Genomic DNA, 13,539 nt, shown 5'->3' with positions numbered 1-13,539 from the left:
AAAAAAAAAAAAAAAAAGAGTATCTGCCTTCTCACATCTGAATATAATAAAGATAAATTTAGATGAAGAACATTTTTTTAAGCCATGGAAAAATTAAACATTCTGAGTATTGTTAAAGGAATTCTATGTACGAGAGGGAAACAGGCAGAGATAACCAGATAATAAGTAGTTAGAAGAGTTGTAGATGTAGTAGGCTGTAAAGTGTGGACTGCAGGTAAAGGAAGATATGGGGCTGTGTCTTCCAGCATTCTATCTGCCACTGCCCACACCCACCTGCCCCACCCCCGCTTTCTGTTCTTGTCTTTTGTCTCTCAAACCTGCATCTAGCCATACCGTCTGCCTGCTGGTTTTATCCCACTCTAGTTCCTGAGCTTATCTGGTCTCAGCCAAGCCCAATTGCCAATGCACTTCAGAGTTGATCCCATGGGCCTAAGAACTGTATCCATGGTCTAATAATGGAAATGAATTGCCCCGTGTGGTCCCCAAGCCATCTTGCTACCAATCATACTTAGGAGCAACAGAATTATATTATTTCCTCCTGGAGTCATCTGGTTCCAACATGGCTCTCCTCCCCTAAACTTACTCCATTTCCCGCCCTGCCCCGATTTCCATGTTGACTCAGTTCATAAGTCTAGTTACTACTTTAGTCCCCATTCCTTAGTCCTAAATGATTATCTGTTTAAAACCCCAGATCCTCCAAGAACTGGAGCCCCTGGGGCCTAAATGAACTGCCTTGACAGGAAGCGGAGAGGTTACGATTAATTTTCTGTCAAAAATACCAATATAGACTTTCAATAGAAAATTTCTATTTCATAACTAGATTTAAATGAAGTGTTCTGATTGGTCATAGAAATTTAGAACTTATTCATTTGGAAGTATTACTTGAAACCATTAGAGTAGATGAGATTTCTTATGCAGAGTAAAAAGAGAGAAGATGAGATAATGAGGACTCAGCCCTTGGGAATATTCAGTTAGGAAATATGAGGAATATCCTGTAAAAATCTTCAAAAACCATTCTCTGAGGAAGTCCCCCTTCAGACTCTTTCTAAATGTCTGCCAGAAGAATGCTCAGAGGCATTGACTTCTTATTGCCATTAACATTCATTAATCACCAATTTTTAGATTAAAGGAAGAATGGATACTGATGTTGGCAGAGGAAGATAAAGTTTTTAAGGGGCCAAGAAAATCCCTTGTGAAAGGAAAACTTTGTATAGATCAACAATGCAAGGACCTGAGATCCAGAAACTGTTTGATCATATAAATTATGCTTTAAAAAAAACTGCATAGGGCTTCCCTGGTGGCGCAGTGGTTGAGAGTCTGCCTGCCGATGCAGGGGACACGGGTTCGTGCCCCGGTCCGGGAGGATCCCACATGCCACGGAGCGGCTGGGCCCGTGAGCCATGGCCGCTGAGCCTGCACGTCCAGAGCCTGTGCTCTGCAACGGGAGAGGCCACAACAGTGAGAGGCCTGCGTACCGCAAAAAAAAAAAAAAAACAAACAAAAAAAAACTGCATAATGATTACTTGAAATAAAGAGAATTCTTACACTGGATACAATATTTATATCTCAAAATCAGAAATCTTGCTATATAAAACATTAACCAGTCATAAGATAATGGGAAAAAAGATTCATTTTTAATAGGCCATAGAATAAATCTAATTAATTACAAAAAATATAACTATAATATACTAGATATATTTGAAGAAAAATTTTAAGTACTAATATAGGTCACTAATGGAGACCTGAACATATAGAAAGGCATATTTTGGTCTTGGGTAGAAAGACTTATATATATATATACATATATATGCAATTCTCCCTAACCACAAACCCAACAAAGTACAAATAAAATTTAAGGGGTAGGTAGTGAATTGAAACCTAATTCTAAGTTTGAATAAGAATTACACACGCAAAGATACAGAGGAAATTTTCAAAAAATAAAATTATCAGCTAGCCCTACCAGAACAACATGGATCCAACAAGAGAAAAGATGAGACAATCAATGGAAAAAAATAGAGATTTTTTTGTGTTTTAGAACTCAGTGCAAATACAAATAGGAATTTAACATGCAATAAGGGGGTATTGCAGATCATTGGGGAAAAGATTGATTATTCAACTGATAATTCTGGGACATTATTGTGGAAACACACACACACAACAAAGTCAGATCTCTAACTTACTCCTTACAGCAAAATAAATTCTAGATGAATCAAAGATTTAGCAATATGATTATCAAAATCATTAGAGAAAACAATGTAAAATTTCTTTAGAATTTTAGCATTGGAAAGTACTCTCTAAATATGACTAAAAAACCCAGAAGCCATAAATGAAAGGAAATTAAAGCAAACATTTTTGAAAATCTCACATAGCTCAAAACATAATAAAAACATTAAAAAATGAAAAATTATGAGAAAACATTTGTGACACACATCATAAAAAAGGATAATTTCCCTAATATGAAAATAGTTCCTATAAATTAGTAGGAAAATATAACCAAGTTGAAACATGAACAAAGGCCAAATTGGAAAACTGAAATGAATTTTAAACATGAAAAGGTGCTCAGTCTTACTCATAAGAAATGTACATTAAAGCTACAAGTATATACCACTTTTCACCTGTTTGATCAATGACATAAGAAAGCTTGATAATTCATGGGGTAGGTAAAGGTGTGAGAAACAGACATTAATATATTGCTGGAGGGTGTTTATTAATACAATTTTTATGAAGTGTTATTAGACAATATCTATTAATAATATCTGTATGTACCCTTTGACCCAGCAATGCATCTTCTGAAGTTTATTTAACAAGTAAAATTGCATATGTGTGAAATGAACATATTTATAAGAATGTTCACTGTTGTGTGCATGTAAATCCAAAAGGATGAGAACATGTAAACATGAAAAGAAAAAATGAACACTAACAATGAAATATCAGAAAGGGAATGTAAAAGAACTATCCCTTTTAAAATTGCATCAAAAAAAAATTATTTAGGAATAATCCTGACCAAGGAGGTGAAAGACTTATATGCTGAGAACTCTAAAACATTAATAAAGGAAACTGAAGATGATTCAAAGAAATGGAAAGATATTCCATGCACTTAGATTGGAAGAATTAACATGGTTAAAATGGCCACACTACCCAAAGCAATCTACAGACTTAATGCGATCCCTATCAAATTACCCATCACATTTTTCACAGAACTAGAATAATCCTACAATTTATGTGGAACCATAAAAGACCCAGAATTGGCACAGAAATCCTGAGGAAAAAGAACAAAGCAGGAGGCATAACCCTCCCAGACTTCAGACAATACTACAAAGCTACAGTAATCACAACAGCATGGTATTGGCACAAAAACAGACATACGGATCAACAGAACAGAACAGAGAGCCCAGAAATAAACCCAAACACCTACAGTCAATTAATCTTCGACAAAGGAGGCAAGAATATACAATGGAGAAAAGAAAGTCTCTTCAGCAAGTGGTGTTGGGAAAGCTGGAGAGCTGCATGTCAATCAATGCAGTTAGAACATACCCTCACATCATACACAAAAATAAATTCAAAATGGCTTAAAGACGTAAATATAAGACATGATACAACAAAACTCCTAGAAGAGAACATAGGCAAAACATTCTCTGACATAAATCATACCAATGTTTTCTTAGGTCAGTCTCCCAAGGCAATAGAAATAAAGCAAAAATAAACAAATGGGGCCTAATCATACTTATAAGCTTTTGCACAGCAAAGGAAACCATAAACAAAATGAGAAGAAAACCTACGGACTGGGAGAAATTATTTGCAAATGATGTGACCAATGAGGGCTTAATTTCCAAAATATATAAACAGCTCATACAACTCAATAACAAAAAAATAAACAATCCAATCAAAAAATGGGCAGAAGACCTAAATAGACATTTCTCCAAAGAAGAAATACAGATGGCCAATAGGCATATGAAAAGATGCTCAACATCACTAGTCATTAAAAAAATGCAAATCAAAACTACACTGAGGTACCACCTCACACCAGTCAGAACAGCCGTCATTAAAAAGTCTACAAATAACAAATGCTAGAGAGGGTGTGGAGAAAAGGGAACCCTCCTATTGTTGGTGGGAATGTAAATTGGTGCAGCCACTATGGAAAACAGAATGGAGATTCCTCAAAAAACTAAAAATAGAATTGCCATATGATCCAACAATCCCACTCCTGGACATATACCCAGACAAAACTATAATTCAAAAAGATACATGCACCCCAATGTTCATAGCAGCATTATTTACAACAGCCAAGACATGGAAACAACCTAAGTGTCCATCAACAGATGAATGGATAAAGATGATGTGGTACATATATACACAAGGGAATATTATTCAGCCATAAAAAAGTGAAATAATGCCATTTGCAGCAACATGGATCGACTCAGAGATTATCATACTAAGCAAAGTAAGTGAGAAAGAGAAAGAGAAGTACCATATAATATCACTTATACATGGAATCTAAAATATGACACCAATGAGCTTACCTATGAAACAGAAACAGACTCACAGACATAGAGAACAGACTTATGGTTGCCAAGAGGGAGGGGGGGAGAGGGAGGGATGAATCGGGAGTTTGGGATTAGCAAATACAACTATTATATATATGTATAGCTGAATTACTTTGCTGTACACCAGAAACTAACAAAACACTGTAAATCAACTATACCTTAATAAAATAAATTTTTTAAAAAAGAAAGAAAAGCAAAAGCCTTATAATAGAGAAAAAAAAGAAAAATGTAAATGTCCATCATAAGATGGATATTTACCTAAAATAAATTTTGGTACACCTATAGAATGGAATAATAAAGAGCAGTTTAAAGATAATAAGACAGCGCTACATATACTGACACTGATATGGAATGATCTTGAAGATATATTAAGTGGAAAAAAACAAAAGCATATTTTGGATGCTATTACATCCATATTTATATCCACATAATGATTTATATGGTTTTATATACATTGACTGATTTTGGATGAATTCCTAAGTAACTAGTAAAACCATGCCTCTCGAGAAGAGTAATGAAGTAATTAAAGACAAGAACGGGATGAAGACTTTTCACTGTACTGTATTCCATTTCACATGTTCTGAATTTTGTACTATGTGCATGTACATAAAATTAAAATTATACAATTACACAAACATTTATTAAATGTTTTATTGCTTTTGTCCAAAGTTGCAGACATTTCTAAACAAATAAAACAAACAGTTGTCAAGGAAAATGTAAAACACAATTCTTACATATATGTAATATGTATTCATATTATGCTTAGAAGATTGGTTCTTTTACTATAACTCAATAATAAAATTATCATATAAAATATATCTCAAAGTTCTTTTGGGATGTATATTATCTGCTTTACTGAGTACTGGCTGTAGTGGAGAAGGGGTATAATGTCTTACTTTTTCAACTCAAGTTTCAAAAGGAGGTGATTCTGTAGTTCTTTGGCTCTTAAAAACCATTGTGTTCCAGTTTTTACAATCTTTTTAGTGAAAAAAAAATTTAAGCCTAAATGATATTTCCATCTTTCTTAGCAGCTCACAGAAATTAGAGAACTCTAGAAATGGTTTCTGAAAGAACAGGAAGAGTTAGGGAATAGACCTGGGAAACATACAAATTGTAAACCAGTCTCCATTTCTAAAACATAAAATTTTCTTACTGTTAAACAAGATGAACTTTACAATAACAAGTGCAGAGGAGATTTTTTAAAAAGAATCTTTTTTTCTTATTAGCATTTTAAAAAATGGAATGTCTTTTCTTTTAATTTTGAGAAGTACTTTCCTTTTTTTCTGAAAGGAGACTATGTCCTGTACCTGCAGTCACTTTATTTAAAAGTCTTCTGAAAAAGGAGATTATCTTCTTTAAGCAGAGCTTCTAAGTAACTGTCAATCTGCTCCAGGTCTCCTGCTGGACCGCCCTGGAAAAGAGAAGCAACAATCATAGGAGGGGAAGAAGCTACAGGGTTTATTCCTGTAATCTGGGTGGCCTTGGACCAGTCTTCCCTATGATTCATGTAGCAACAAAACCCAGTTTGCATTTGAATAATGCTTTTAACCTTTTGAAATGTTTTTGCATTTCATCTCATTTTATGCTCACAAGTGGTTAGGAACGTGAATCTTTTTTTTTTTTTTCTTCTTCTTCTTCTTCTTCAGTGGAAATTAGTTCAACTGTGTTTTTTGGGGTTTTTTTCCCCCCTTCTATTTAATTGCTTGCCATATTCCTAAAGCCCCCACCCTCATCTCATTTTTCTGTTATAGGTTCTCATCTTCCATCTTAAAATTCATGAATTTTTAGACTTAGAGGAAAAACAGACGGATAGGCAAATTCTGACTTCTCTGTTTCTCCTTTTTCCTCCGCAGCATCTTTTCCCACAACCTTTGGCTTGCTGCCCTGATCTGTCCCCTTTTCCCTTTCCCTCAGTTCTCTATTGGGGTAATCTCAAGCTCTCCTTCCTTGAGCTTCTTGATCCATGAACAGCTGGACAAATGCTCCCTCTTTACTGACCTAAGTCTCACTCCCTCAGGCCCAACCATGGGATCAACTCATTCTCCAACTGCGCTGATGGATAGGAGAATTTTTAGGAAGGACCTTTCAGAAATAGTCCCAATGTTATTATTGTTTCCAATAAGTGTCTGGCACTATCATAGTTTCTCCATCCCTCATCTGGTTCCATTAAATGTGTTTTTGCTTTGCTCCCTTTGCCCTAGATTTGCTCAGTCTTCTAACAAGCCTGAATTGTACTGAGTCCCAGCTCTGCAGCTCGGACCCTGTGTGGGTTTCCATGATACTGATATTCACTAGGATTTCCAAATATTCACTGACCCTGAGGAATGCCCTGTATGACCCTTTCTGACACCGACAGCTCTCGGCCTGTTCAGTCTGGTCTAATCCTGCTCTCTACCCGGCAGACTAGACTTCCTGCTAGGACTCCAGGTTGATCCTGTCCCCAGGTTCTTCATGTGCTGTCCCAACCGTCTGTTCCAGGTCCACCGCATCTCATGTGTCTGCTCTACTCCATGGTAGTTGCTCGGGCAATTAAAGGCACTGAAAATGTAAAGTTCAAGTGGGGGATGAGAGTAAACATATCTGGACAGGAGCCTTTTGAGTACCTCTCCAATGATACTGGATAAAACATTTCACTTTCTGTGGGCTAAAGCCCTTCACCTCTTTACTAAAGTTTGTGAATAAAACAAATTAAGTTAGTATAATTACTCTGGCTACTGTGAGGGAACCCAGGGGTTTGACACAGAAGGAAGAGTAAACTACTATTCTTTCATTTTGTTTTTCCTAGCCGAACAGATTTGCTATTGTGAGAACCAAATAATTTTTATGAACTTTCTTGATAGACAACAGTGGTATTCCATTACTATGATAAAGAACTTCTTTGGTCTCTCTAGTTGTTCTTGTTAGTGAAACAACAGTCATCACTGAAACCCTACCATGTGTGAGGCTCCACCAGACCTTTTACATGCAAAAACATTCGCCACCCTCTGCGGCCACAAGAACCCAAAGGAGGTCCACTCAAATCCCACTCTTACAAACTGGTTTAGGTAGTACTGTTGACAGAAGGACAAATATAATTACCATTAAGTGAAAACGGTTTTATTTTAATAATGAAACATTTTAACTGTTGCCTAGACCACCCAAGAAGAGAGGGATTGTCTCTTTTGGCTATATACTTAATCAAAAATACTTTCTGTGTTTTTATTTTGTATTTTATATGAGAAATCCCAGAAAATCCAAAGATATATAGTTTTTGAAAGAGCAATGAACTCTCACACTGACTGAAAACCAGACAGTTGGCTTCAAAGTCCATGCTCATCATGTTCAATACTGATGCTCAGCAAGTTTCCTCGTCTGTCTCTCTGTGACCCCCTTCATGGGCAAGGCCGTCCTCCAGGCCTCCAGGCAGGTCTCTCTGGGAGACAGCTCCTGCCCTCTCTCCCTGCATGGCCCAGGAGGGACCCATCTCCTGTCAGGGCCTATGTCTGAGTTTTGTGTGGGTCCTGAGACAATTTTCTCCCCGTCAGACCCTATTTCCATATACTTTTTTAAAGCAGGCTAGATGATATCTAAGGAGCTTCCAGTTTACCATGACAATAAACTGAGCCAAAGGCTAGTCTTGAGGCAGCCCAAAGAGTGCCCAGGTGTCCATCACCAGTGCTGGGGAAGCAACACAAAGTGCTGGGTGCTGAGTGTATGATGCCAAGTTGCTCCAGACACAGACCTGCCCTTGTGGGCCCCCAGAGAGCTCTCTGAGCCCCTCTTAGGGAGCTTTCCTAGAAGTCCCACTCAACAACCTTTGTTTATACCCCAAGGAAAGCTGAGAAACACAGTCATAGTTCCTGGGCTCACTGTTGATTTCTCAGTTTATTTCTAGCATCTACAGAAAGACTTTTCAACATTGGATATATATACTTTAATTTTTAATGTTTTCTCCCCAGCATTTGTATATGCTGTAGTAGAAGATGGGTCTTTCCTCACTGGCTCAATCTATCATAGAAGCCCAATTCTTTATGCATTCAAATATATAAACAAACAAGAAGAACAGTAATTCATAGTTACATGATATTTTCCAATGTCTCTAACGTCTCCTCTAAGATTAGAAGTCTGTTTTTTTAACCTCTGTATTAGGATAAAAAATAAAATATTTTGTTGTCTGAAAAAATTAGAAAAAATTTCCTACTGGAAATATGCTACTGAGGAGACAGCATGATCGAACTATACCAACAGCACAAGCAAAGCTTCTGATTTTTTAAAGGGAAAAAATAATAGGCCTTTAAAACAGTGTTCTAATTTATACTTTCAAAGTTCATTTATTTGTGATTTCAATATCCATTAAGAGAGAGTTAGGGCTCGGTTAAGTGACTCGTCCAAAGTCATAAGTGGATGACGACATTAGGAGAGGAAGCCAGCCCACCGCTCTCTACACAATGTGTGTTCCTATTACTCAAATAAAATTTCATTTCTTACCAGCTGAAGTTTCTGCAATAATACTGTCAGTTTCACACGAAGATTATTCAGTTTGTCTTCAGTGATTTTTCTTTTTTTTTCACATTGTCCCAGGGATACTTCATTAACCACTCCTCTTCTGTTTGCATCATAGTTAATGGATTGCATGGTTTGCTTTAGTTTTTTTTCATATTGGACCATGTAAACATTATGGATCTGGGAATGTTTTAAAAACAGTTTTAGTATATTTTTAAAATATTACTTTCCTCCCTAATAGCAGAATATCATATTCCAATTCTACACATATGTACCAAGTGTCAACTCTGTACGTATGTACTATGGGTGTTCTACATTTAAGATATGTTGATCCCTTATGGAACTAACAATCTGATGGAAGAGGAAGAGAAAGAAGGAAAAATGCACAATAGTCCAGTAACTATAATATAAAGAGGCACACCAAGGTCAGCTCAGAAACCCTTGCTTTGGAATAAAGAAGAAACCTAGTAATGCTTGAATTTGTTCTACCAGGGCTACCATATTCTTCAAGGCACAAAGGGGATAGGTGCCTGTGACCACTCGCCACAACACCAGTAACTCATAGATGACGACAGAGTATCCAGCCACTTGGGGCTTTAAATGTGTGATTTATAACTCAAGTCTGTAGCATCTGAAAAGCACAGAAGCTACAGTAAGAGGAATTCCTAGTCTGCCACTCTCCTTGGGTTCCCTAATCTGATGTAAAGATTACGGTTATATACTAACGCATGTGACCTTTGCTAATTCAAGAGACTTGGTTATTTTCCAAGAGCTCGTGTTGCGCCTGAGACACTCACAGAATAGAAAGAAGTAATGGAGTGGCCATATGCTTCAATTTCAAAATGACATTAATTGCCTGTATCAACATTTTGAGAGGGCCAGGGGATATTATGAGAAAAGAGATACAGGGCAAATCCTGTTTTGATAAACATTTCAACGTTTCAGCAATAAGAAGATTTCTGTATTCTAATATGCTGGGTTGCCAGGAAAATTGTAAGGTAGCCTCGTTTGTCTTCTGTGTCCACCCTGTCCCCCTTCACCCTCCTCCACTACACTCACTAATACATGCAGGCCCTTCCCCAACACTGCCACGTCATCCCCTTTAAGCACTCATTGACCTCACACATTTCTCCTTTTTCTATAAAATTCTTGAAACAAACAAACAAAACCCCCTAAGTATACTGAATTCTGTTTAATAGACATTCACCAACTACTTCCTAAATTAGAGGCACTGAATTTTATTATAGGTGATGCAGAGATATGTAAGATTCAGTCTTTGCCCTCAAGAAGCTTCTAGTCTACAGAATGAGATAATACAAGTATGCAAATACTGTCTCTTTATGGGAGAAAATGTATTGTGCCCCAAGTAAGGCACAGATATTATTAGAGTTGAGAGGCGGGTGTGGAGTCTCCATTAAATAGAAGAGCATTAAAGTCCTGACTTAAGGTATTTGAGTTGGATTGACATCACTAATTTACCTCCAATTATGTATACTATTCATGTGCTATTAACTGAGAGGAATATTTGGGAGCAGGGACCCAAATACCACTCCACAGTGGTAAACAATGGCCATATATGTGTGCGTTTATATATATACACACATACATTCACACATATATATCATGTGTTGTATTAAAGGTGAGACTTAATTGTGAAATCTGTAGATTGCCACGTAAAGAAATCTTAGATTTCTTTCGAGACTTACACTGCCTGGATGTTTGTGTGAGGGCACAAGGAATTAGACTCTGAAATCCTTGACCTGGCTCTGCCTCTTCTTACCTCATTTCCTGAGTTCTAGGCCTCGCCCTTCCAGGTATACATCAAGCTCCCTCCTGCCACAGGCCCTTTGCCCTTGCTGCTTTCTTTGTTCAGCAGATTCAGCCCCAGATATACACAAGGCTCACTCTTGGCCTCAACCAGTATGAAAACATGGCTCAGATATTCCTTGCTCTCTGTATCTGAAATAGCCTCCCCTTCCCCAACACACCATCACTGTCTATCCCCTGGCCTTGTACAATTATTTTATGGCACATCACATTGTATGTTTATTTATGTTTTATTTAAGTGTTTGTTATCTATATTTCCCTCAGGAATGTAACCTCAATGTAAAAAAAAAATTGGTTATGTACACCTCTCTAATTCCAACGCCTGCCACAAGGCACTAAATAGTGAAGAGTTAGGACAGCAGATGTTCAGCATTCACAGCAAAGGGACTTCAAATACGAGGGCCAATCCTGCCTTGAAATGCAGGCTACATTCTGAGATCTTGGAGGGGCATCCTTTTTTGAACATGCTCAATTCAACCTACAAGAAGTTGATGGCTTAAAACTAAGGCAATAACCACCTCCTCTAAGAAGCTTCATAGGTGCTTCCCATGGAGGTTTCTGTCAAACCCAGGAAGTGAGATCTCCCACGGCCTGAAGGTAGAGTAGGGTAAATAATTCAACACAGCTGGAATAATGAGGACAGAGTCATGGACAGTTCAGATGTCAGCAGCCAATTATAGTTCTTAGTTTTCAGAACTTTAGAATTTTATAGCTTTTGCCATCCTAAACAATATCCAGGAAACACTTTCTTGTAAAAAGCAACAACAATAATAAAACAAACCAAAACAAATAAAATTAAAAATATAAAATATGAAAAACAATATTACCTAGAAAAATAACAGTATTGCTCATCAGCAATAAAAAGAAACACACGATTGATATACTTAATGGATCTGAAGGGCATTATGTTGAGTGAATAAAGCCAATCATAAAGTGCCACCTACTGTATGATTCCATTTCGATAACATCCCTCAAATGACAAAGTTATAGAGATGGAGAACAGATGAGCAGTTGCCTGGGGTTAGGGGTGTTTGTGTGTGTGGTGTGTGACTATAAAGGAATAGCACAGGGAGATTTTTGTGGTAATGGGAGGTCCTACCCTGACAGTGGTGGTCATACAAATTCACATGTGATAAAAACAAGACACACATTTTACCAATTTCAATTTCCTGCTTTTGATATTGTACTACAAGTATACAATTATGGAAGACATAAGCACTGGAAAAACTGGGATGAAGGGTACATGGAACCTCTCTACAATTCTATAATTTGTTGTGTATCTATAATTAATTTTTTAAAAGGTTCAAAAGACAGCACTGTTAATACAGTACAACATTAAGAATGTTTATACAGAAGAAGAACTACAATCCTGCAGCCTGTGGAACAAAAACCACATTCACAGAAAGATAGACAAGATGATAAGGCACAGGGCTATGTACCAGATGAAGGAACAAGATAAAACCCCAGAAAAAGAACTAAGTGAAATGCAGATAGGCAACCTTCCACAAAAAGAATTCAGAATAATGATAGTGAAGATGATACAGGACCTCAGAAAAAGAATGGAGGCAAAGATTGAGAAAATGCAAGAAATGTTTAACAAAGACCTAGAAGAATTAAACAACAAACAAACAGAGATGAACAATACAATAACTGAAATGAAAAATACACTAGAAGGAATCAATAGCAGAATAACTGAGGCAGAAGAACGGTAAGTGACCTGGAAGACAGAATGGTGGAATTCAGTGCTATGGAACAAAACAAAGACAAAAGAATGAAAAGAAATGAAGACAGCCTAAGAGACCTCTGGGACAACATTAAACGCAACAAAATTCACATTATAGGGGTCCCAGAAGGAGAAGAGAGAGAGAAAGGACCCAAGAAAATATCTGAAGAGATTATGGTCGAAAACATCCCTAACATAGGAAAGGAAATAGCCACTCAAGTCCAGGAAGTGCAGAGAGTCCCATACAGGAAAACCCCAAGGAGAAACATGCCGAGACACATAGTAATCAAATTGGAAAAAATTAAAGATAAAGAAAAATTATTGAAAGCAGCAAGGGAAAAACGACAAATAACATACAAGGGAACTCCCATAAGGTTAACAGCTGATTTCTCAGCAGAAACTACACAAGCCAGAAGGGAGTGGCATGATATAATGATCAAGGGATCAATCCAAGAAGAAGATATAATAATTATAAACATATATGCACCCAACATAGGAGCACCTCAATACATAAGGCAACTGCTAACAGCTATAACAGAGGAAATCGACAGTACCACAATAATAGTGCGGGACTTTAACACCTCACTTATACCAATGGACAGATCATCCGAACAGAAAATTAATAAGGAAACACAAGCTTTAAATGACACAACAGACCAGAGAGATTTAATTGATACTTATAGGACATTCCATCCAAAAACAGCAGATTACACTTTCCGCTCAAGTGCGCATGGAACATTCTCCAGGATAGATCACATCTTCGGTCCCAAATCAAGCCTCAGTAAATTTAAGAAAACTGATATCATATCAAGCATCTTTTCTGACCACAACGCTATGAGATCAGAAATGAATTACAGGGAAAAAAATGTAAAAAACACAAACAAATGGAGGTTAAACAATACGTTACTAAATAACCAAGAGATCACTGAAGAAATCAAAGAGGAAATCAAAAATTACCTAGAG

At 37.1% G+C, this 13,539-nt stretch overlaps 1 protein-coding gene across 1 annotated transcript in view; it reads right to left on the bottom strand.

The window, feature by feature from the left end:
* Positions 1-5,282: 5,282 nt before the first annotated feature.
* MORC1 (MORC family CW-type zinc finger 1) overlaps positions 5,283-13,539 on the bottom strand; it is a 314,151-nt gene continuing 305,894 nt past the window's right edge. Inside the window, exons 29-30 of the mRNA XM_055085704.1 lie at positions 9,012-9,206; positions 5,283-5,955 (exon numbers count right to left, since the gene is read on the bottom strand). Coding sequence (XP_054941679.1) covers positions 5,863-5,955; positions 9,012-9,206 — 288 coding nt within the window. The 3' untranslated portion in view covers positions 5,283-5,862. The remainder of the gene's footprint in view (positions 5,956-9,011; positions 9,207-13,539) is intronic.

This window comes from Physeter macrocephalus, chromosome 1 (assembly GCF_002837175.3).
Source record: "Physeter macrocephalus isolate SW-GA chromosome 1, ASM283717v5, whole genome shotgun sequence".
NCBI lineage: Eukaryota > Metazoa > Chordata > Mammalia > Artiodactyla > Physeteridae > Physeter > Physeter macrocephalus.
The sequence above is the reverse complement of the archived record's forward strand: the minus strand, read 5'-3'. Positions and strand labels throughout refer to the sequence as shown.